The sequence below is a fragment of the Phyllobates terribilis genome, unplaced genomic scaffold (assembly GCF_046119375.1).
Source record: "Phyllobates terribilis strain yellow unplaced genomic scaffold, ASM4611937v1 Scaffold_9__5_contigs__length_417890890, whole genome shotgun sequence".
NCBI lineage: Eukaryota > Metazoa > Chordata > Amphibia > Anura > Dendrobatidae > Phyllobates > Phyllobates terribilis.
In genome coordinates this window covers 53,125,685-53,151,154 of record NW_027362769.1, presented here as the reverse complement: position 1 = coordinate 53,151,154, position 25,470 = coordinate 53,125,685, and the positions used below count along the sequence as shown (strand labels likewise).

Sequence of the window (25,470 nt, the reverse complement as noted above, 5' to 3'; positions counted from 1 at the left end):
TACTTTAGAACAACAGCTTGAAAAATTATTTTAAAATACGAAATGTTGGCCTACTGAAATGTATGTTCAGTAAATGCACTCAATACTTGGTCGGGCTCCTTTGGCATCAATTACTGCATCAATGCGGCGTGGCATGGAGGCGATCAGCCTGTGGCACTGCTGAGGTGTTATGGAAGCCCAGGTTGCTTTGATAGCAGCCTTCAGCTTGTCAGCATTGTTGGGTTTGGTGTCTCTCATCTTCCTCTTGACAATACTCCATAGATTCTCTATGGGGTTAAGGTCAGGCGAGTTTGCTGCCAATCAAGCACAGTGATACTGTTGTATTTAAACCAGGTATTGATACTTTTGGCAGTGTGGACAGGTGCTAAGTCCTGCTGGAGAATGACATTTCCATCTCCAAAAAGCTTGTCGGCAGAGGGAAGCATGAAGTGCTCTAAAATTTCCTGGTAGACTGCTGCGCTGACTTTGGTCTTGATAAAACACAGTGGACCTACACCAGCAGATGACATGGCTCCCCAAACCATCACTGATTGTGGAAACTTCACACTAGACCTCAAGCAGCTTGGATTGTGGCCTCTCCACTCTTCCTCCAGACTCTGGGACCTTGATTTCCAAATGAAATGCAAAATTTATTTTCATCTGAAAACAACACCTTGGACCACTGAGCAACAGTCCAGGTCTTTTTCTCCTTGGCCCAGGTAAGACGCTTCTGGCGTTGTCTATTGGTCAAGAGTGGCTTGACACAAGGAATGCGACACTTGTAGCCCATGTCCTGGATACGTCTGTGTGTGGTGGCTCTTGAAGCAATGAATCCAGCAGCAGTCCACTCCTTGTGAATCTCCCCCAAATTTTTGAATGGCCTTTTCTTAACTATCCTTTCAAGGCTCTGGTTAACCCAGTTGCTTGTGCACCTTTTTCTACCACAATTTTTCCTTCCACTCAACTGTCCATTAATATGCTTGGATACAGCACTCTGTAAACAGCCAGATTCTTTAGCAATGACCTTTTGTGGCTTATCCTCCTTGTGGAGTGTGTCGATGACTGTATTCTGGACATCTGTTGAGTCAGCAGTCTTCCCCATGATTGTGGAGCCTACTGAAACAGACTAAGGGACATTTTTACACGCTTAGAAAGCCTTTGCAGGTGTTTTTTGTTAATTATTCTAATTTACTGAGATAATGACTCATGTTTTCATTGGCTGTAAGCCATAATCATCAACATTAACAGAAATAAACACTTGAAATAGATCACTCTGTTTGTAATTACTCTATATAATATATGAGTTTCACTTTTTGTATTGAAGAACTGAAATAAATTAAATTTTTGATGATATTCTAATTTTGTGAGAATGCCTGTATGTGCAAAAACAATGCTTCTGTAATCATGGTGTCCTGAGGTTAGAGCTTGGAGATTATATACTGTATCTATATTCTGTATATTGAAAACTTAAAGCACATTTTGTGCCATGTTATTTGTGTAATAAAACTTTAATGACACCACATTAATTTACCTTTTTCAATAAGTTCAGCATCTTTGTTTCCTGGGTAGCTTCCTTGTATTTCTTCCATGCATCCTAAAAGAAAGACAGACTTATTAAAGGAAAATTATTGAAAGTGGTGCAAGGGAAACGCTTAACAGAATACAATGGCCCACATTTATTAAAGAAGGACACACAAAAAAAATGTTTTATTCCCTAAATATGTCTAAATGTATATCTAATGTAGTATAAATGCAATAAAATACTCACCGATCGTCGTCTTCTCCAGTTTCCAGCGCTTCTCTGGTCCTCTTCTCACACATGTGGCTGGAATTCTAACTTGACAGATCACACCGGGGTTTATAGGAGAGCCGGAAGTTGCTTTTACAATGTAATGTGACTTCTGGTTCACACAAGCCCCAGTTTGATCCAGCAAGTCGGAATTTCAGTCACATTAGTGAGAAGAGGACCAGAGAGGAGCTGGAAACCAGGGAAGATTGCAATCGGTGAGTATTACTGCACTTAAACTAGTCTAAATATGTATGTCATACAGTGTAAGGAATCAAAAATTTATTGCAAGTTCTTCTTTAAGAGGAATGTATTTTGCGCCAATAAAACTGGAGAGGAGAGTTGTGAATTGGGCCTCATTTATTGGAAGACACAAGCTTCTTAAAAGATCTGGTACATTTTAAGGTTGGCCACGCACAATACATGTTTGTTGGTTGAAGCCTCGTTCGAGTCGACAGCCATCTCTCCCATTCACAGGAGTGCGTGCTTGCCCGAGTGCACATGTATTCTCTATGAGAAAGCCGCCGACTAAAGGCCCCGTCACACTAAGCGATGCAGCAGCGATCCCGACAATGATACGACCTGTCAGGGATCGTTGCTGCGTCGCTATGTGATCGCTGGTGAGCTGTCAAACAGGCAGGCTTACCAGCGATCAGGGGAGCAGCGACATCGTGGAAAGAATCTTTCCACGATGTCCTGCTCCCGGTTACCAGCCTGCTGAAGCAGGAGCAGGCTGGTAACTATGGTAAACATCGGGTTACTAAGTGCACGTGTGCCCCTAGTGACACGATGTTTACCATGGATACCACTCTGACACGGTGCGCGGGAGGTTACCGTTCACCTTAGCAGAGCCGTATCCATGATAAACATCGGGTTACTAGGGGCATACGCACACTTAGTAACCCAATGTTTATCATGGATACGACTCTGCTACCGTGAGCGATAACCTCCCGTGCACCGTAGCAGAGTGGTATCCATGGTAAACAGCGGGTTACTAAGTGCGCGTATGCCCCTGTTTACCATGTTTACCATGGATACCAGCCTGATCGCTGGTCACACACAGCGATGTGTGCTGGCCAGCGGGAGGTCAACGACCAAAAAATGGTCCAGGACACTTTGCAGCGATCAGCGACCTCACAACAGGGGCCTGATCGCTGCAAAGTGTCACACATAGCGACATCGCTTGTGAGGTCGCTGTTGCGTCACCAAAACCGGGACACAGCAGCGATCTCGCTAGCGATATCGCTATGTGAGACGGGGCCTTTACACATCAGTTGGCCGGCAACTTATCTCAGAGAGAACAATGTGATCGGCAGTCTGAAATTGGACCTCTCTCACAACCATCAATCAGGGGACACCCACATACACAACAGACCATTGGCTGATGTCCTCAACATAGTCTACTGTGTATGGAGGCCTTAAGACTTAAGTTTCTTTTTACATCTGGTATGAGCAGCCATATATTAATGCCACTAGTTTGTTTCTATTTAACATTTGCCCTTTAAAAATAAGGCTGAAGTAAAGGTATATTTAATGAATGGCCAAGCCTAGAGTTTTTTTTCTGTTTATAGTGGAAGTCAGATTCTGGGGCTTTTATTGATACAAATGTTTAATCCTTGTAAATGTTACAATAATAGGATATAATCGCCTCTCAAACAAATGTAATAGATATCATCATAGGCCACTTGTCGTTGGGGAAAATCTAATATTATTTGGTTATATCTAAAATGTATTTTTTAGCTATTAATGTCACTTGTGGCTCCATTTGTAGATGCTTAGTTTGGGTTTTCTTTTCTTTCAAAATACTTCATTTCATTTTTACTGACTTCAATGTGTGCCTCGTGACTCTGTTGGATCAATGCCTGTTCTTCCACAGCTCTTCTATGGAGTTCTTTTTTCTCAGCCTGGAATAAGTCCATCAGGGACTGCCCTATAGAGTAAAGAACGGTCAATGTTTGTTTTCACATATATTGTAATAGAATGATGTGCTCATACTAGGGCAGGGATGACGGACTGTTCTGACACATGTAAAAGTGGTTAGGATTGCAGAATTGCAAAAAAGGATGACTCACTTACAAGCGATCTTCAATGCCAGGTCCTTTGGGTAAATGTTGCAAGCACTGCATAAAGGAAAGTTACTCATGCACCGCTCACTACATTAGTCTGTATTAAAAAAAAAATTCTCTCATTCTATTTAAATGGCAAATAACATTTTGCTCAACTCCATTCAACTTTCTGTTAAAACCAATTTCACATAGTATTTCTCACCAGTAAGTATGTAAGCTAAAACTAGATGCTGGTCCAACACATATAAGTGCAATACTTTCTATTGCAGTATACTTTTCTTTATTTAGCATTGTTTTGGCTTTCAGATCCTGATGTTGACCAAAATACTTATGTGTTAATGTGGCCAAATGACATCAAAACCTTAAAATGCTATATATTTTACCCCTGAAATAAATGCCTACATTTGATGACTCAGCACAGATATTGGAGAAATGTTTGAGATATTCCATCAATGTCTGATCAAGTGTAAACCCCAATTACTAGAAAACCACCATACTTTATCTCCTGTCTTCTGCACATGGCTTTCACCAGAGGTCATATGGTCAGCTCCTAACTAGAAATGACCAACCATGCTGCCTCCATAAAAAGCCACGCTGGCTCATTGGGAAATAAACTAAATGGAATCTGTCACCAAGTTTTTGCTATGTAATCTGAGATGCAGATACCCTGATTACAGTGATCTGTCACTTACTCTGTGTATTGTTGTTTCAATACAATCAGTGTTTTATCAGCAGGAGATCATCACTACAGGACAACTGGCCTTGTGTCTCTTAGTCCAACCTCGCCCCCAGCACTGATTAGCAGATCTCTGTCACTATACAATGTACACAGAAAGCTGTAGAGTGGGCGAGGTTACAGTTATATGAAAAAGTTTGGGCATCCCTATTAATTTTAAGCTTAATGTTTTCTTAAAATTGGTGTTTTTGCAACAGCTATTTCAGTTTGATATACGTAATAACTGTTGGACACAGTAATGTTTCTGCCTTGAAATGAGGTTTATTGTACTAACAGAAAATGTGCAATCTGCATTCAAACAAAATTTGACAGGTGCATAAGTATGGGCACCCTTATCATTTACTTGTTTTAAATACTCCTGCCTACTTTTTAATGACTTACTAAAGCACTTTTTTGGTTTTGTAACCTCATTGAGCTTTTAACTTCATAGCCAGGTGTATGCAATCATGAGAAAAGCTACTTAAAGTGGCCACTTGCAAGTTATTCTCCTGTTTGAATCTCGTCTGAAGAGAGGCATCATGGGCTCCTCAAAACAACTGTCAAATGATCTGAAAACAAAGATTATTCAACATAGTTGTTCAGGGGAAGGATACAAAAAGCTGTCTCAGAGATTTAACCTGTCAGTTTCCACTGTGAGGAACATAGTAAGGAAATGGAAGAACACAGGGACAGTTCTTGTTAAGGCCAGAAGTGGCAGGCCAAAAAAACATCAGAAAGGCAGAGAAGAAGAATGGTGAGATCAGTCAAGGACAATCCTCAGACCACCTCCAGAGAGCTGCAGCATCAACTTGCTGCAGATGGTGTCACTGTGCATCGGTCAACTATACAACGCACTTTGCACAAGGAAAAGCTGTATGGGAGAGTGATGTGAAAGAAGCCGTTTCTGCAAGCACGCCACAAACAAAGTCGGCTGAGATATGCAAAAGCACATTTGGAGAAGCCAATTTCTTTTTGGAAGAAGGTCCTGTGAACTGATGAAACCAAGATTGAGTTGTTTGGTCATACAAAAAGGCGTTATGCATGGCGGCAAAAAAACACAGCATTCCAAGAAAAACACTTACTACCCACAGTAAAATTTGGTGGAGGTTCCATCATGCTTTGGGGCTGTGTGGCCAATGCCGGCACCAGGAATCTTGTTAAAGTTGAGGGACGCATGGATTCCGCTCAGTATCAGCAGATTCTTGACAATAATGTTCAAGAATCAGTGATAAAGTTGAAGTTACGCAGGGGATGGATCTTTCAGCGAGAAAATGATCCAAAACACCGCTCCAAATCTACTCAGTCATTCATGCAGAGGAACAATTACAATGTTCTGGAATGGCCATCCCAGTCCCCAGACCTGAATATCATTGAACATCTGTGGGATCATTTGAAGAGGGCTGTCCATGCTCGGCGACCATCAAACTTAACTGAACTGGAATTGTTTTGTAAAGAGGAATGGTCAAAAATACCTTCATCCAGGATCTCATTAAAAGCTACAGGAAGCGACTAAAGGCTGTTATTTTTCCAAAAGGAGGATCTACTAAATATTAATGTCACTTTTCTGGTGAGGTGCCCATACTTATGCACCTGTCAAATTTTGTTTGAATGCAGATTGCACATTTTCTGTTAGTACAATAAACCTCATTTCAAGGCAGAAACATTACTGTGTCCAACAGTTATTACATATATCAAACTGAAATAGCTGTTGCAAAAACACCAATTTTAAGAAAACATTAAGCTTAAGAATAATAGGGGTGCCCAAACTTTTTCATATAACTGTATACACAGCTCAACAACTGAGCTCTGCTAGATCTGCAGCAGAGAAAACTGTGACTCCATCATGCACCCAGTAAAGTAAGTGATACATCGCTGGAATCAGGATCTCTGTCCTTACCTTATGCTGCTGTCAAATTACATAGCCAAAACTGCTGACATATTTACTTTAATTCAAAAGGAGGTCAAGGGGGATGGAAAGAAGCCAACGTGTTTACATACAGGCTAATGAAGAACTGAATTGTTGCTTAAAATGAAAGAGAATGTAACTGCACCCCAGGTTATCTTTATTTTGCTACAATATAAAAAGTTATTCAAAAAGAAACTTTGGGCAGCGACGTATAACATAGAATTTTCTATGCTCTTACTTTGCATTGATATGTCTATTAGCTTCTGCTCTTCAAATGACTCCTTCAGCCTGGTCTCTTTCTGCAGCCATGCATCATTCATCTCCTCTGATAAGCTTTCCTGCAGCAAATTATACAGTAATATACATGTAGAACAATTCAGCATTCCCTCAAATGGTTAAACCCACTTTTCTACTGGATGTCTGTACATTAACATTAAAAACTGAGAAAAAAAGTCTGTATGTTGGGGAAAATCATAAGATTAAAGGGCATCTCCTGGCATATGATATTGATACTCGATCATTAACAGAAGTCATCAATATCAGATCAGTGGTGATCCAAAACTGGGAAACCCCAAAGATCATCTATTCTTATCTACAGAAGGCAGAGGCAGAAGTACCTCCGTTCAATATATAGTGACTGCTGCTGGGTACTGAAGATCAGCTCCTTTTCTCTTGCACTTTTGATCTGCAGTACCTGGCAACAGCTACTACATTTTAATGGGGCTTCCTGAGTAGTGATGAACGAGCACTAAAATGCTCGGGTACTCGTTGCTTGGGTCGAGCAAATTGGAAAACTCGGGTGCTCAACCCGAGCAACGAGCCCAATGTAAGTCTATGGGAAACTCGAGCATTTTTCAGGCAGCTCCCCCCGGCAGTCTGCAGAGGGCCTAAAAATTGCCCAAATCGATGGGAACAGGGCTCAAATGACATGGGAACAGCATGGGGAAGACCCCTGAAAGCATTTCTGACTCCCAGGTCACTGCAGTCAACAACGTTGTCAGAGTATTACGCCACTTTTACGGACTCACAATAAAACATACAAAAACAAAAACAAAATGGATTTTCCTGGGAAATAAGTTAAGGAACATCCTTTCCAGGGTAATGACTTGTATATAAGGCAAAATAAATAACCAAAACCAAAAATACTCCTCCACACCTTGGGCTATGTTTACACGTAGCGTTTTTGTTGCGTTTTTGCACTTTCGCATTGCTTTCAACCAAGACAAATGCATTCACTGGGAAATGTCATTTTAACATTTTACAACCTTATCTGGCCATGTGGTGTGTGACACATCATCAGGCACATGCATACAGTGCTGAAAAGACATGGGAACAGCATGGGGAAGACCTCTGGAAGCATTTCTGACTCCCAGGTCACTGCCTAAAAGTGTGCCCATCATAAGTGATCCTTGGCGCATGCGAAGATGCCTCCCGCCATGCACCTTGTCTTTGCAGACTTGCAACATTCACCGTCCACGTCCTTGTCCCAGTGCAGCGTTCAGTTATCCCTCCCCCATTCCTTGGAATGCAAGCACAAGTATGCAGCCAGCCACCCACCCTCCCACAGGCTGCAATACTATACTGCCAAATTTTTGACAGCAGCTTGCACTAGAATTGTGGCCTTTTAGGCTCGTGTAGACGGAAGTTGTCCACAATCTTATGGCGGCGGCGACCGGGTATCCATACTCTGTCCCCAGCCGCCACTATTTTTCCCGGTATCGTCTTCGCCTTCCACAAGCACGGGTCCCACAACATTACTTGTGCCCTCCCCAGTGCACTTACTGGGAAGGACCGCCTAACCACAAACACGTGGACAGGTGAATGTGGCCAGGGACGGTACAGAGCCAGTCCACAGCTTTTTTTTGCTGAGTTGTATTTCACCACAGCCATATTATTTAGCTTGGTGAAAGGACTTGGGAAACCATATCTACCCAGCTGTCATTTCTCCCAGGAAGTCCTCTAAAGCTGCTTTCACTTGAAATGTGGCCTTTTAGGCTCATGGAGGCGGAAGCTTTTCATAACCTCATGCCGGCGGCGGCCGGGTGTCCATACTCGGTCCCCAGCCGCCACTATTTCTCCCGGTATCGTCTCCGCCTTCCATAAGCATGGGTCCCACAACATTACCCGTGCCCTCCCCAGTGCACTTACTGGGAAGGACAGCCTAACCACAAACACGTGGACAGGTGAATGTGGCCAGGGACGGTATGGAGCCAGTCCACAGCTTTTTTTGCCGAGTTGTATTTAGCTTGGTGAAAGGACTGGCATAGAGGGAAACCGTATCTACTCTGGGTGTCATTTCTCCCAGGAAGACCTCTAATGCAGCTTGTTGCAGAAGCAATGGCAACCCGTCCAACATCAACTCGCACTTGTCGGTGGTGCTTTGACACACACACATCTTTCTTTGCGCATTTAATTTCATGACTACAGAGTTGGGCAATGGCCTGATCTGCAATGAGGTTTGAGAAATAACATGCATAAGCACGTCCGATCCACATTAAAAAAGACACATAGAGCAGGGCCACAGTAACCACAAATTTCCATTAGAAAGGAGAGAGTCTGCTATACAGTTATAGGGTATGCAGTGAGTCCAATGGCTGACCAACTTTAGGAAAAACCCCACTAAGAATTTAAAGACACAGAGCAGGGCCACAGTAATGACAAATTCTCATTAGAAAGGAGAGGGTCTCCCATAGTGTTGGCCTATGCAGTGAATGCAAGGGCTGCCAAAAATTGGGAGGCACTCCAATGCCCCTCGGAAGATTCTTAGAGGGCCTCATAAAAGATGTTCCCATTGGAAAGGAGTGGGTCTCCTATACTTGGAATGCCCATGCATTAAGTGTATGGGCTGACAAACATTTACCCCTGGGGGGTATACATGAACATACTGTATAATTTTTTTTTTTTTACGGGCATCATAAACACCCTTTAAAAAAATTATGTGGGTGTTGCATCACGGACCACGGTCACCCTGGTGATATGGTGGTGGTTGAGGATGAGGATGAGGAGAAGGAGGAGGACAAGAACAAATAGCCAAAATCAGGAAGCGCATACCCATGTCTGGGTGTGAAAAGGTGCATGGGAATACACCTCCCAAGAAAAGACAATGGATTTGAGTTTATGTTACGCTGCTATCATTCAGTGGTGTTGAGAAGTCTGGCCCAATCCAGCCCTTGTTCATTTTTATAAGAGTCAGCCTGTCAGCATTTTCAGTTGACAGGCGGATGCGCTTATTAGTTATAATTCCACCAGCGACACTAAAAACCCGCTCTGATAAAACGCTAGCAGCAGGGCAGCTCAGGACCTCCAAGGCATAGAGAGCAAGTTCATTCCACGTATCCAGCTTGGATACCCAATAATTAAAAGGCACAGAGGAATCACGGAGGACGTTGGTACGGTCAGCAAGGTACTCTCTCAGCATCTTCCCAAACTTTGCACTCCTTGTGAGAGTACCCCACACCTCAGGGCCTGTGCGATGGGAGGGTCTGAGAAAACTGTCCCAGAACTTTATCAGTGTTTCCCAGCCTCTGCTGGATTGGATTTGTGTCTCTCTTGCCTATACTCCTTGGTTGTCCAACGAACTGTGACCTCTGCCGCCAGCGTTATCAGATGGGAATTTTTTTAATAGTTCCACAACAAGGGCCTTCTGGTACTGCCCCATTTTTGTAGACCTGTCTGCCTCAGGAATAAGAGATATAAACTTCTCCTTGGAGCGTGAGTCTAGAAGTGTCACCAACCAGTAATGACTGTCACCCAAAATTTTGAGAACGCGAGGTCATGGGAAAGGCAGCGTAACATAAACTCAGCCATGCGTGCCAGACTGCTAACAGGCAAGACTTCCATGTCCTCACCAAGAGGGTGACTGACCATGCTCTCCTCCTCCTCCTCCTTTCCGTCCTCTGGCCATCCACGCTGAACAGATGGTATGACAGTTGTGCAGGTAGTACCGTCTATAGCACATGAAACTAGCTCACGTTCTTCCTCCTCCTCTTCCTCATTGTCACCCAATCCACGTTGGGATGAGATGAGGCTGGGCTGTGTGTAATCACCCTGTATGGTTCCTTGCTCCATCTCATCGTGCTCCGCCTGCAATGCATCCTCTTTGATTGTGAGCAGAGAGCGTTTCAGAAGACAGAGAAGCGGGATGGTGACGCTAATTATGGCGTCATCGCCGCTCACCATCTTGGTGGAGTCCTCAAAGTTTTGGAGGTTGGTACATATGTCTGACATTCATGTCCACTCCTGAGATCTTTTGTGTGGAGTCTGAACTGAATACCGACGGCCTTGTTGATGCTGGTACTCAAAAATTGTCCTCTTCAGCTCACAAATCCTTCCCAACATTTGTAGTGTAGAGTTCCAACGTGTGGGGACATCACATACCAGTCTGTGAGCCGGAAGCTGCAAACGCTGCTGAAACACAGCAAGGGTGACTTTCTAAAATGGGCACACAGGCGGCGTACTTTAACAAGCAGATCCGGCAGCTCTGGGTAGGATTTGAGAAACCGCTGAACCATGAGGTTAAGCACATGGGCCAGGCATGGTACGTGTGTGAGCTCGCCTGGCCTCAGAGCCGCCACCAGGTTCCGGCCAGTGTCACACACGACCATGCCTGGCTGTAGGTTCACTGGTGTGAGCCAAAGATCTGCCTGCTCTTTCAGAGCTGTCCACAACTCTTCAGCATTGTGCAGTTTGTCACCTAAGCATATTAGCTTCAGCACAGCCTGTTGCCGCTTGGCCGAGGCAGTGCTGCAGTGCTTCCAGTTTGTGACTGATGTGGTCATTTCGGAGATGGAGGCTGAAGAGGAGGAGGAGGATGAGGTGCAGGAGCTTTAGACTGTGGGGGCAACCCAAAATTGACCACCTGCAATCCTCGGCGTTGAGAGGACGTGTTCCGTCCCAAGGTCCGACTGGGTCCCGGCTTCCACTATGTTAATCCAGTGTGCCGTCAGCGAGATGTACCGTCCCTGCCCACAAGCACTTGTCCACGTGTCCGTGGTTAGGTGGACTTTCCCGGTAACTGCGTTGTTGAGGGCACGGCTAATGTTTTGGGACACGTGCTTGTGTAATGCGAGGACGGCACACCATGAGAAATAGTGGCGGCTGGGGACCGAGTACCGAGGAACGGCCGCCGCCATCAGGTTGCAGAATGCTTCCGTCTCCACAAGCCTAAAAGGCAACATTTCGAGCGCAAGCAGTCGTGAAATGTGGGAATTTAGTACTGTGGCCTGTGGGGCGTTGGCTGTGTATTTGCGGTTGCGTTCCATGGACTGGGGTATGGACAACTGAACGCTGCGCTGGGACAAGGACGTGGATGTGCTTCCTGATGCTGCTACTTGAGAGTGTGCAACAACAGGTGCAGGGCAGGAGGCATCTTCGCATGCACCATGGACAGGGGATTGGCTTGCATGCACAACAGCGGAAGAAGCAATGGTGCCACCCACAGACACTGTTCCTGGACCCTGGGGTTCGGCCAACAAAGTTGGGTGCTTTGCTGCCATGAGCCTGATCATGCTGGTGGTGGTCAGACTGGTCGTTTTGCCACCCCTGCTGATGATGGCCTGGTAGGTGGTGCAAATGGCCTTTTTGTGGTTATCGGCTGAGTCTTTAAAAAACAACCAGACTCGAGAAGACCTAACAGTTGTACTGGCAACTTCCTACGTGTTGGTGTTAGGGGGAACGGTTGCCTGCCTTCTTTCTGCGGCCACCACACTGCTTCTTCCTGCCTGTTGGGGTGCTCTGCCTCCCTCCCCCTGTGTGCTGCTGTCCTCGCTCTGCATGTCCTCCTGCCAGGTTGGGTCAGTTACTATATCATCCACCACCTCGTCTTCCACTTCCGCACTCTGGTCCTCCTCCTGACTTTCTGGCAATTGTGTCTAATCATAGTCCACCTCTTGGGACACTTTCCCACCGTCGCCTTCGTGTGAGCATGGCTGCTCAAATATTTGGGCATCGCTACATGCGATCTCCTCTTGTCCCGCTTCAAGTGGACCCGGCGAGATGCCCGAATCTATAAATGGGAAAGTGAACAGCTCTTCAGAGTGTCCAAGTGTGGGATCAGTTGTCTCTGGGCACCCGGCATGGTGGGACGAAGGAGGTTCAGGGTGAGGAATATGCAGTCCAGACTCACAGCTACTGAGACTTGACCGTGTGGAAGACAAGGTGGTGGTGGTGGCTAAGTGATTGGAAGCATTATCTGCTATCCAACCAATAACCTTTTGACACTGCTCTGTGTTTAATAGTGGTGTTCTGCGGTCCCCTATTAATTGGGACAGGAAGGTCGAGTGAGAAGTAGATGTTTGTTGTGGCACAATTTCAGCTTGCCCACGGCCTCAGTCTCTGCATGCACCATCATCACCATCACGTCCAGTTCCCAGTCCCTTGCCACGTGCCTTGCCCATTTTAAATGGAGGACAATATCTTCCACGCTCACCACAAATGACTGAATTTGGAGCGAACTTATATGTGATTTGTGTGACTGACAAACCACAGTTTTAAATACCTGGCCTGTAGGTAACTATTTTGAACAGCAATCTGGTGTCAATTGCTTCATTGACACACTGAAACAAATTTTTAATGGAGGCCAGAAATGGCAGCATTTTCTGAAAACGTATATGTGATCAGTGTGATGGAGAAAACACAGTTTTATATACCAGGCCTGTAGGTAACTATTTTGAACAGCAATCTGGTGTCAATTGCTTCACTGACACACTGAAACAAATTTTTAATGGAGGCCAGAAATGGCAGTATTTTCTGAAAACGTATATGTGATCCGTGTGATGGAGAAAACACAGTTTTATATACCTGGCCTGTAGGTAACCATTTTGAACAGCAAACCGGTGTCAAAAACTTTGCTGACACACTGAAAAAATGTTTTAACGGAGGCCAGAAATGGCAGTATTTTCTGAAAACGTATATGTGATCCGTGTGACGGAGAAAACACAGTTTTAAATAGCTGGATTTTTAGCGCTGTAATATGGAAAGAACCTGGCTGTATTCCGCAGGGCCAACAAGCAAATGGCGCAGAAAAACGGTGTTCTCTGGATTGCTTTTTAAGCAAATAATGAGGATTAAGATCCCAAAAAAATTATTCCTGGCCCCTGAGAACTGGGCCTTTGTCTAGAAACATCTAACAGCAGCAGAAGGCAGAATTGGAATGGAGCCTCTTGTGTTATGTGCACTGCAGTCTGATATATACCCTTCCTGCCTGATATCTCTGCAGATGGATTAGTCCTCAGAAGGACTGTTTGTTGAGATGGATATGTGACTCTAATATAGTTTGGTAATAATAATAATAATCTTTATTTTTATATAGCACTAACATATTACGCAGCGCTGGTACACCTACACTAAATAGAAACAATCAAATCTCTCCCTAGCTCAGCAGCAGCTCTCCCTCCACTGTCTGATTCCGGAGTGACTGCGACGAGCATGGCGGCGCCAGGTCTGATATAGACCTGATGACGCTGTGCGGCCAGCCAATCACTGTAATGCGACAACCAACATGGCTACGGTATTACAGTGAATGGCAGGCAATCCCTGCATGTTCCTTGGCTGTCTAAAGAGCGCCAAACAGGCAGGGAGGAGACCCGAGCTTCCGCCGAGCAACCCCGGAAATACTCGGCGAACGCAGTGAAATGCTCAGGCAAGCACCGAGCAGTAGCGAACATGCTCGCTCATCACTATTCCTGAGCTAAACACAGATGATCAGTGGAGGTGCGGAGTGTCAGAGTACATGTAAGTCGTGTAGAGTACATCAGGTTGGCATATGTAAGTTGTGTAGAGTACATCAGGTTGGCATATGTGGGTTATGTAGAGTAGATCAGGTTGGCATATGTAAATTGTGTAGAGTACATCACGTTGGCATATATGGGTTGTGTAGAGAACATTAGGTTGGCAAATGTGGGTTGTGTAGAGTAAATCAGGTTGGCCTATACAAGTTGTGTAGAGTACATCAAGTTGTGCAATAAATTCTAGTAATCCATGGATGAGTGGTACACTTTGAAACAGTCTTTTAATGCACAGGCCAGGATTGCTGGGGCATGTGTCACACTGATAAATGGTGTCCTTTCTTATCCCCCCTCCTGTAACACACTTTGCACCTTTTTTATGACCTTCCTTTCTCTGCAGTTTGAGGGACCTTATTGGGGAAATGTTGCACTGGTACAAAATGGGCAAATTCAGTTCCAGAGGTATTGGGGCCTTCCCCTTCCTGACTTCCAAATATTAGGGTCTTGATCACTATCTCTTGAAACTGTAGAAATGCAGCGTTCTGTACTGCAGGACATAAACTGGTTTTGGGACCTGTAGTAGTGCCTCGTATAGCGGTGGGGGTGCTGCCATTACCATGTATTGAGGTCAAGAAAAGGACATCCCTCTTGTCCTTATACTTGACCACCAGCATGTTGTCACTACATTGCGCTCTGCGCTCACCCTTTCTGAGCAGCTGCGCAATTAGCGTCTTAGGAAGTCCTCTCTGATTTTTGCGCACAGTGTCGCAGGCTGCGGTAGCTCTGGTAGAGGGGGACTTGAAGAGTGGGACGCTGGTGTAGAAGTTATCTACGTAGAGGTAATAACGCTGATCCAGCAGTGGGTGCACCAATTCCCACGTAATTTTCCCAGTCACTCCCATGACAGGGGGGCAATCAGGGGGTTGAATCCTAGTGTCCCTCCCTTCATAAACCCTAAATCTGTGGGTGTACCCTGAGGTACTCTTACACAGTTTGTACAATTTTATTCCGTACCTTGCCCTCTTACTGAGCAGGTACTGCCGGAATTTAAGCATCCCCTTGAAGTGTATTAGGAACTCATCCACACAGATGTCTCTTTGGGGATGTACTCCTCAGAATTTTGAAAAATCGGTCAAAGTTGGGGTCATCTCATCTCGGGTTGCACACTGTGCATTATCTGTGAAATGCAAAAAATTTCCTCAAAGCGTTTCCTGGTCATAACCATCCAGAAAACTGGAGTGTTATATACCATATCAGAACTCCAATATTGCCGAACTTCAGTCTTCTTCACTATCCCCATGTGAAGCACAAGGCCCCAAAACTTCATAATTTCTACTCTGTCTATAGGGGTTTAGTTAAGCAAATGATGAAGTTGAGTTTTGGGCAAAAAATAGTTTGGCGTATAAATTTGTCTTGGCCACCATGAGATTAATGAAATTCTCAGAGACAAAGACTTTGAAAAAGTGAGGCCAGTCTGTGTCAAATTGGATTCCTGATTGCACCACAAAATCAGGAATCTGAGGCTCATAATATTCGGGAGGGGGGGGGGGGTGAGGTCCATAGGGGGTCACCAACCGTGGGCGCTGGCTCCTTTGCTGTTCTGGGGCTTCTGCATGGGGGTTCATTATCACTGGAGGAAAAAGAAGAGGAGGAGGAGAAAAAAAGTAGAGGAAGGTGGCATCCTCTCCCTCAGTGTTGGCAGCAAGGAAGGCGTAAGCCTCCTCGGCTGAATACCGTCTTTAGGAAGAGTGGGACATTTTATTTTTCATGTGGGTGGTGTGTGTTTTTCACACGTGTGTGTTGGATAACCAAATTATATTTAGTTGGGTGTTCGGTGTAAACTTTCTTTTATTAATTTATTAAATTTAGAATACAAGAAAGGAAAGAAAAAAAAAAGAATAAAAGAAAAGAATCTAGAAATGAAAACATAAAAATAAAATAAAAAGAATATAAAAATTTGGTACAATAAAAAACTTACTAAACGGACAACAGTAAAAACATTTACTGAGCGCCAGCAACTAAATTACATGAACCGTAATTCTATGCAGTAGAAAAAACTGGTATAATTAGCGTATTTTTCGGACCATAAGATGCACTTTTTTCCCCCCAAATTTGGTCCGAACATAGCTTACCGGGGTGTTGCGGTGGTGGTGGAGCGGGATCGCAGGAATAAGGGTCCCTCCCTCAGGAACCTGGCGGCGGCAGAAGCGGAGTGCATAGCCTTTCCAGCGGCCATCTTCCTGAAGCCGTAATTTACAGGGAAATGGCCGCCCAAGCTGATGCATCTACAGACTGGGATCTCGGCGGTCATTTCCCTTAGGCCCATGGCTTCAGGAAGATGGCTGCCGAGATCCCAGTCTGCATATGCGCCGGTTTGGGCGGCCGTTTCCCTGTAGTTCATGGCTTCAGGAAGATGGCCGTGGTCGCCAGAAAAGCAACGCATTCCGCTCTGCCTGGCGGCCAACACCAGCCCCACAGCATCTCACCGCTTCTGCAGTCGCTGAGTTTCTGAGGGAGGGACCCTGCTTCTTCCTGCAATCCCGCTCAATCACCACTGCAAACCCACCGCTGCCTGGGGCACCCCCTTCTCCCACCCAGGGCACGCAGCATTGCTCCACTTCTGCCGCCACCAGCTTCCTGAGGGACCATGACTCCTGTGACCCCCACTCCACTGCCCCCCAGGTAAGATACATATTCGGACTATAAGACGGACCTCCATCTTATAAAAAATATTTTTTTTTTCCTATTTTCCACCCCAAAATTTGGGGTGCATCTTATGGTCCAGTGCGTCTTATAGTCCGATAAATATGGTAGTACACAAATTTTCCACTAAAACACAGAAACTACAATTACTAAATGGATGTCAGTAAAAAAATTACTGAACGCCCGCAACTATTTAATGCTAATTTTGATTCTATATTAGTAGTAAAAACTGTAGAATAAGTACTACAAGAAATTTTCCACTAAAATTCTGAAACTACAATTACTAAACGAACGTCAGTAAAAAAAAAAAAATTACTGAACGTCTGCAACTACAGTATTTGACTGCAGTATATTTTTACTGTGGATTACACTGTCCTTAAACTAGCCTATCAGCTAATCTACATTATTATTTTTATTTCATTCTTTTTTTTTTTTTTTTTTTTACACTTTCTGGAAAACAAAACAAAACCGGATGCCGATCAGTGATGTGCGTCACTGATCAGCGCTTAGAGGCTGCAGGACGCACGCACTGAGATGGTGCAAAGTGGAAAAAAAAAAAGTCCCACACCAAAAGTGTGCACAGATGCCGATTAGTGATGTGCGTCACTAATCACCACTTAGCAGCTGCAAGATGAATGCACAGAGGTGGTGCAAAGGGCAAATAATTCCATAAATGGAGCGATCAAGTACTGATTAGCGCTCTGCAGCAGATGGGGGTTTGTGAAGGGATTAGGGATAGGGGACAAAGGGGGAAACAGGGATGGAGGTGAATTAGAAAAAAGAGGACATGAACACGTCAATAACACATCAGGAACGTCTTCAATCTTCTGTTTTTCAAGTCTTCAATCGGCAGCAGAAGTGAATGCACTGCCTCGAAAGTGTCTGTGGCACCACAAATCCCAGCAAGTGAGCATCAGTGACTGCTCTTCACAAGTCTCCAAACTGGAATGAAGTGGTGCAGAGCTGTCATTGAGAGGTCAAACTGCCCTCTTGATCACTGATTGGTGCGATTGGATGTCTTCATCCGATCGCACCATTCAGGGCTGGGGCTAATGGCGCTGCTGTTACCTAGCACCAATTATAGCACCAATCATAGCTGGACATCAGTGTTTCAGGAACTTTCCTTTGCCGAAACATTGAAATTGCTTTGATTGGCTGTTCAGAATTGATCGTAGTTTCGGTGGGCGACAAAACCCCTGTGGTGATGGATACAGGTGACCTACTGTGAGATACAGCAGGCACCTTCATGTGATCACCGTGTCTTCTGACACAGTGCCCGCGTGATCGCCTGGATGTAACTGTACTGTATCCTCACCCATCCCTTGTAGACTGTGAGCCCTCGCAGGCAGGGTCCTCGCTCCTCCTGTACCAGTCGCCGTCTTGTTTTGCTCAAGATTACTGTAATTGTTTTCGTTATGTATACCCCTTTCTCACATGTAAAGTGCCATGGAATAAATGGCGCTATAATAATAAATAATAATAATAATTATAGGTCAGGAATCCCTTCCCGACCATGAGATATAGATACTTCAATGGTTGTGAAGGGATTAACATGCCACTACTTTGCCAGGCGGAAAACTGACGTATATGATACCTGACTCTGGTATTGTACAAAGTCTTGATTTTATAGAAGAAACATATCTAATACAGTAATTCAGTGTAAAATGTGTTAGGTCTGCTTGTCTTACCTGGTAGGTTTTAAATGAGCTCTTAACCAGACCGAGTTCTTTATGTAGCTCATCTGTACACAAAGGCAAAAGACAGTCGAAAGAGTCATCGTATATTTAATGTTGATTACAACTAATTGTTCTTACATTCATACACAATACATTCTAGGCTCTGTAAACCATCCATATTCCTCATGAGAACCCCTTTAGGAACCTATAAAGTATGAGGTCACTTTGTACATTGAAATGTTGCTTGTATAGCCTGTGCGAGGGGACAATATTGGTGAGAAGAAGTGGTGGAGCAGAGACGAAAGCCAGTTTCACACATATATGTTTCGCTTTCTGCACTAAGACTGTGATGTACGAACTGACTGCCGAGTCTCCTGACCCAAACTTAGCAGCCCCATAGGCTTATTATGTGACTGTTGAGTTTAGGTCAGGAGACCGGCAGCCAGTTTGTGCATTGAGGTCCATGTATGGACCGCTAAACACACATGTGTGAAAGTGGCCTGAAAGTGTAAGTATTGGCTACAGAGCCTCCAAATTGGTCGATTTCATAATAGTAGTCTCATAGCTGGAAATTGACAAGTAAAAAAAAGTAAGGAGACTGGTTCATCACAAGATAAACCCATAGCACATTAAACCAGAAAATAACAGAGACTGTGCTGTTCTAGTTTTTTTTTTTTAAGAGATAAGTAAAGTTATGACATCATTCATTGTTATGCAACTTCTCTTATCTACTGTGAATATAAAAACAATTCAGTAAAAGGAAGACAGTACTTCTTCCTCTGCATGAGGTTGAGCAATATTAAGCAAGCAGCAACATACAGGGGAAATAAGAGCATGCCCCCACAGACAGTCTGCTCTCATCACTGATCTTATTGCAGAGCTGTGTGTGATTACAAAGTGCTGGAAGTACAGCAGAAATTGCTAACATCTATCAGCTTTCATCTCATGGCAGTCTGAGTGGGGAGAGGGGCAGAACTGAGCTTTGTCTCAATACAAACACCTCTGCAGCTCTCCTCTCACAGTACTGTCAGTCTCTCCCCCACACTGACTGCTGTTAGATGAAAGCTGAAGTTTTAGTAATCACACACAACTTTGCTGTGGCATTTTATAATCACACACAGCTCTGCAGTGAGATCAGTGAGGAGAGCAGACTGTCTGTCATTTCAAATGTCACACTGAGAAACCTTATCCAAGCTTATGTAGGGTCTTGTTATTTTTTCCCTATATGTTTCTGCTGTCTAATGATTGGTCAACCTCATGCAGGGGAAGAGGTACACGCCCCCAGAAAAGAATCTCTGGTAATGCCCAGTTGGGCTTATTATAAATTATAACAAACTTTACAAACTAATAGCTCAGCAACAGAGATTATCAATTTAAAAATAAAAACTATGTTTTATTCAGCTCTGCAGCCATTCATAATATTGTCAGCTAAACCTGGTGAAAAGTCCTCTTAAAATACAAATGCAAATAAGCATCTCACTGAAACTTTCAAAAGGACTGTTCAGCCATTCTGACATGGAATTGCAGTACAAATACACCAGCCTCATCTGGACTAAGAGATCTATTGAATAATGTATGCAGTTTTGTATTGTTAAATCTGGTAACATGCTGCCATACACCTATTACACTTGCCATATGTTGATATATGGTAAATTCTGAGGCGTTTAAATGTTTTAGAAAACCCATGAGCCCTAAAAGGAAATTCTACAACAATACCATTCCTCCTTTACCACCTTGATGAGTTAGCTAGAATAGAAATCAACTACAAAAAGTGTCTGTTGTTCTGGAGGATATGCCATTTTTCGTCCATTACATGATCAGCCCATTGGTTTCAATGGATCAGGGACTGATTAGCAATTGCAGGGATAGAGAAGGCGCCGAGCAAGACCAGAGACGCCCGTCAGACTGGACTGCATCATATGAAGGGATTGTAAAAGGTAATTTTTGGGTTATGCAGAGGAGATTGGAGGCTTAGATGCAGATTGCTAGACTACTGTGGCCAGAGTTTGTATTGGAAAAACCTGGTGACAGATTCCCGTTAACAAAGAAAATTATATTGTCCTACTAACTAATTTTCATATAAACTCACATTATTGCAAGCTGTAAAGACTTCCTTTCTGCCATCTCTATGAAAAGCTTCCCCAAATTTAATAATTGTGCTATATTTTAGAAGATTCTGTTCATTACCATATTTGTTTTCAGCTTCTTCTCTCTCCTGTGCCAGTTGTGCACGGTTCTCCTGTTGAAGGCTAAGTAGCTCAGCAGCGTGTTTCTCCTTTAGGGTCCTACACATACAACACAATTAATTGTAATACATCTATAATACATATACAATATAATTTTCAGTCGAGGATATCAGCAATATTGCTTGAGACTGTCAGTCATTAATATTTTTGTGTAAACATAAAACTTGGCACTCGTATATGATTCAAAAGATTAATTTTTAGCAGCATTCCAGACAACACAAGATGCTTTGGCCTATAAAGTCGACCTTCATCAGTATACGGATTGCTCAGGAACACTGCTTAGTCAGCGCCTGGGAATAGTGCGGAATCAAACGCTGCAAATAGGGCTCATATACGAGTGCCAAGTTTTATGATTACTGAATAACAGGATAGGATCCTAGTTGAGCACCCACCCACCGGAAGTGCCGTGTTATATCATTCTTCAATTAATATTTTTGTGGACACTTAATTATTTTATTTCTAGATTTACTCTGTCTATAATCCAGCTGCAGCCAAAGACGATAACAACTGATCGGTGGTGTGCCATATCTTATCCTGTCCTAAGGGCACAGTCAGAGGGCCACAAAAATCGGAGCAAGATCGAAACGCAGGTCAGCGGCTCTCCTGACCGGAGCTTCATGTATTTCTATGCAGCTGTCACGCTCAGGTTGGGAGAGCCGCCAGCCAGTCCGTGTACTGCATTTCGATCTTGCTCCTATTTACACTGCTGTCTGACTGCGCGCTAAGATCAAGTAATTAATATCTAAGTAGTGGACCACCCCTTTAACAACCGTTTACTATAAAACAATGTTTCCAACATATATAGCCATAATATTAACGGATCAATAATAGAGCTGCACTAATCAGGGACCACTTATGTAGCAGAGGCCTACCTGATCTCTTCCTCTTTTTCATTTGTTAGCTCCATAACCTTTTTCTCCAATTCTAGGCCCATCTAACAAAAACATACAAAACTACAATGAAAGAAGGGCGGGTGACAAGATGCGATTTTAATACTAAGACTTTTTTAAAAACAAAGTGGATTAATATGGATTACAAATCAAGTCTCCATTTGGGAGTGTACATGCTATAGACGCTTCCTATACAGCTGCTATAGGGGTCTTGGTGAAGATTGGCCAAGCCATGGATGACATTGTTCCACTTGTGGTAGGACTCCCCATCATAGAGTTGGCATGTCGTAAAAGAGGGCATGGAAGGGGAATCATTTTCATCCTAGGCTACGGGAGTCCTTCTTGCACCAATGCCCCAGAAAGATTAATGTTTGAAATGTTCAATAAAAACTATTAAAAGTATTTAACAGTTATGTAGAAAATAAACACAGACCATGGGGAAATGGAAGGGCAGTAGGGAGTGCACATATCTCCTAGATGTAGAGGTAGAGTTCTCCAATCCATTTGTGTCCCCTTTTCACTTCGGGATTAATATTTTATTGTGAAACCCAATATGCTAGAGAAGGTCAAAAGTCAGTAATAATAATAATAATAATAATTTTTATTTATATAGCGCCAACATATTCCGCAGCACTTTACAATTAAGCAGGGACATGTACAGACAATAAATTCAATACAAGGTAAGACAGTTTAAACAGTTACATCAGGAGTGAGGTCCCTGCTCGCAAGCTTGCAATCTACAAGGAAATGGGGGGACACAATAGGTGGAAAGTGCTTGTTATTTCAGGTCTGGCAATTATATTAAGTCGGGATTATCATATAAAGCTGTATGATCCGGTCATCAGCCCGTATGTTTAAGTGCAATAATCAAGTTCTGAGTGTAGTTATCGTGTACATGGAGGGTGTAGAGACAGATGAACAGTAGGGAGCAGATTCTGACTAATATTTAGAAGGAGGGAACAGGGGAAAGTTAGTTTACTGAGTAGTTAAGGTGGTAGGCTTGTTTAAAGAGATGGGTTTTTAAAGTGCGCTTGAAGACGTGGGGGCTAGGGATCAGTCGGATCGTCTGGGGTAGAGCATTCCAGACAGCTGGCGCAGCACGAGAGAAGTCTTGGAGATGGAGGTGCGAGGTACACTATGTGGCATCATTGTTGGATCTGGGACTCAAGTGTTTGATCTGATATGATTGTTTGAATGAAGGAGGGGCAGCAGTAAAGAAATTAGGAAATGGGTGGGGAACAGGGGGGGGGGGTAGCTGAATACCTTGATTACTATCTCTTAGTGCAATGTTTAAAAATTCTCGGTGTTTTTACAGAAGTTAGTATGGCCTGACCTCTCCAACACCGCTGAGGCGATTTCGGACTATTTTATTCAATATTGGACATGTAGGGAAGCAATTAACCTAACACATTTGTATACTGTAGTGTAGGTGTTGCCCCAGTACCTTGCTGGCAGATCAGATCCAGAAGGCTTGAATGTGCCAAAAAAGATTGTTACTGTAAGATCCTTTTGACCTCATTATAATAATTTGTTTCTTCACACACATTCAGTACCAGGTATTGTTATCCATAACTATTTTACAGAGTATCTGAACATTATGAAAGAACTGACAAAAGAATAAAGTCACAACATTCGGTTACAGCGATCGTTAAATGAAATCCACCTGATCTTTATTGGTCTGTAAATGTCAAATTCAGGTCACAAACACATCTCACAAATAAGGATCATGAGAAAATCTCAAGGTTTGTCATAACATAGATATAAAATGTATCTTTATTGCAGCAATAAAATGACAATAAAATCCACAACACTACATCTTACATATTGTATATTACATGTAGGAAAACATGAAGGAATTTGCATGTGTTGGTCAAAAATACTGCCAGTGCCAATGTAACATTTTGGCATCAGCAACAATTTATTGTAAGTTTGTGGCGCCCCTGAGGGTTCAAGCACCACAGGGATGCTGCACTTCTTTAATGGAGTGTAGTGTTCCTCCTCTGAGGTAAGAACAGTGTGATAGTCGTGACCCAACCTTTGCATCCAACACCACACTTCTCCACCAGAGGGGGCTAGTATGCACTAGGTGCTGCCCTCCTGGTTACAGGGAGACTGGGGAACCAAGAGTTAGAGGAACCAGTTAGTGGGTGAGGGTGGAGGACTTACAAGTTAGTTACACTTTAAATTTCATATTTAATAAAAAGCCATCTTGGGTCTTGGTTATTTGACTGCCTTCAGTCGCTCTTTGCCTGTCTCTATGCTGTCAATTGCTGAGTGGACTGTGATCTCCCACCCTAACACGGATCCTGTGTGGGCCTGCATCGGATGGAGACACAGCCCTCGTGCCCCGGCCTTGGGACGAGGGGTAGGTTGTAGACAAGGAATGTCTGGACCCGGTCAAGGACCAGGACCAAGAAGGCCCGGAGCTTAAGAGGGTGGCTCCATAGCAAATGGATCCCGGGGAGGATGCAGACGGAGCGGTGTACGCCACCTGTCCTCACCACCTGATATATTCAGAGGGAGTCCGGCTGCAAGAGGGGTACCGGCCCCCGAAACCCGACCTTGCTACTCCATGTCCTGGTCGGGAAAGCCCGGTAGGCTCAGAGGATCCCACCGGGTATCGGAAGGAGCGGAGGTGCCACCCGTACCCTTGTTCTGAGAGGAGCTCAGAGGGAGACCCGGCCTATTCACACACACGGACAGAAAAGGATTCGGTCTGTAGTTCAGGAACACTCTGGTGTAGGGTCCCGATTGAATGCTGGACTTACTCGGAGGTTGTCGGACCCCCGTCCCTGGTGACCGCAGGACTCCACGGGGAGCAGGGAGTCGCCTTCCTTCTGCCATCTCTAAAGTGAGTAAAGCCTTGGAAGTTCACCCCTATGGCCTCCGGACTGTTTATTCTGCGCTACACTGCACGATGCGGCGTCCGTTCTCCTCTACTACTACCCCCTCCATCCTGTCCCTCTGCCCTGAGGCCTTGCTCCGCCTGTGGGGAGTAGTAATAACTTTGGTCGCAATACCACCATGCCTCAGCAGACTGCAGCGGCGCTGGTGGCCTTCACCAGGTGCCACAGGTGGCGTAGTCGTAATCAGCCACTCAACCCGGATAAGCCCACACCATCCTTTTTAATGTGATGGCCCTGAGCACGGGTCGGGTCCGGGCCACGGCTGCACCCCCATCTCTCCATCGTAGGACCCGACTCCGAGTCCCCCATCTCCCAGGGTAAAACAAAGGGCTTTTCGAGTAGAGGCGTCACAAGTTCAGTGTCTGAGATTTTCAGCATTAAAGCCTGTGTAGTGCGGGAATGGGATCCGCTGCTCCCAGAGCACTGGGGTAAGAGCTGGGGGTCCCTGCACACAGCTAAGGAAAGAAATCCAGAGCAGGAGAGTACATATGATGTGGCAGCGCAAAGCCTCGTGCTTTTGCTTTAAGTTACATATGAGGAATTGGTGCCTGGCAGCTCCTATGTAACTGTGGGAGGGAAAGTGCATCAGAAGAACATGAAGGAAGTATAGTACAGCTGCTTCATGCACTTGTCACCACTATAAACTATGGCCAGGACGGAATTAACCACTAGGCACTGGAGGTGCAGTTTATAGGGTGGCACCTTGTAGAAGGAAACTTGCAGTAGTAAAATTGAATTTATTTTTTAGCAACTCCCCTCCCCTGCCTCCTGCTGAAGTTACTGGTAAAACTACTGTCTTTCTGGTGGGAGAGGAGCAGAGACTGAACATCAGGAGAAAGACATAACTGCACCTCCCTCTTGGTGCAGGGTGGA

The 25,470-nt window shown here is 44.4% G+C and overlaps 1 protein-coding gene across 3 annotated transcripts in view; it reads right to left on the bottom strand.

The window, feature by feature from the left end:
• The window catches only part of FLACC1 (flagellum associated containing coiled-coil domains 1), an 87,834-nt gene that overhangs the window by 16,256 nt on the left and 46,108 nt on the right, over positions 1–25,470 (bottom strand). For all 3 annotated transcript variants that reach the window (XM_073645612.1, XM_073645611.1, XM_073645613.1), the window contains 6 exons: positions 21,674–21,735; positions 20,743–20,840; positions 18,568–18,620; positions 6,691–6,790; positions 3,592–3,695; positions 1,511–1,573 (listed from right to left, as the gene is read on the bottom strand). In XM_073645612.1, coding sequence (XP_073501713.1) covers positions 1,511–1,573; positions 3,592–3,695; positions 6,691–6,790; positions 18,568–18,620; positions 20,743–20,840; positions 21,674–21,735 — 480 coding nt within the window. The remainder of the gene's footprint in view (positions 1–1,510; positions 1,574–3,591; positions 3,696–6,690; positions 6,791–18,567; positions 18,621–20,742; positions 20,841–21,673; positions 21,736–25,470) is intronic.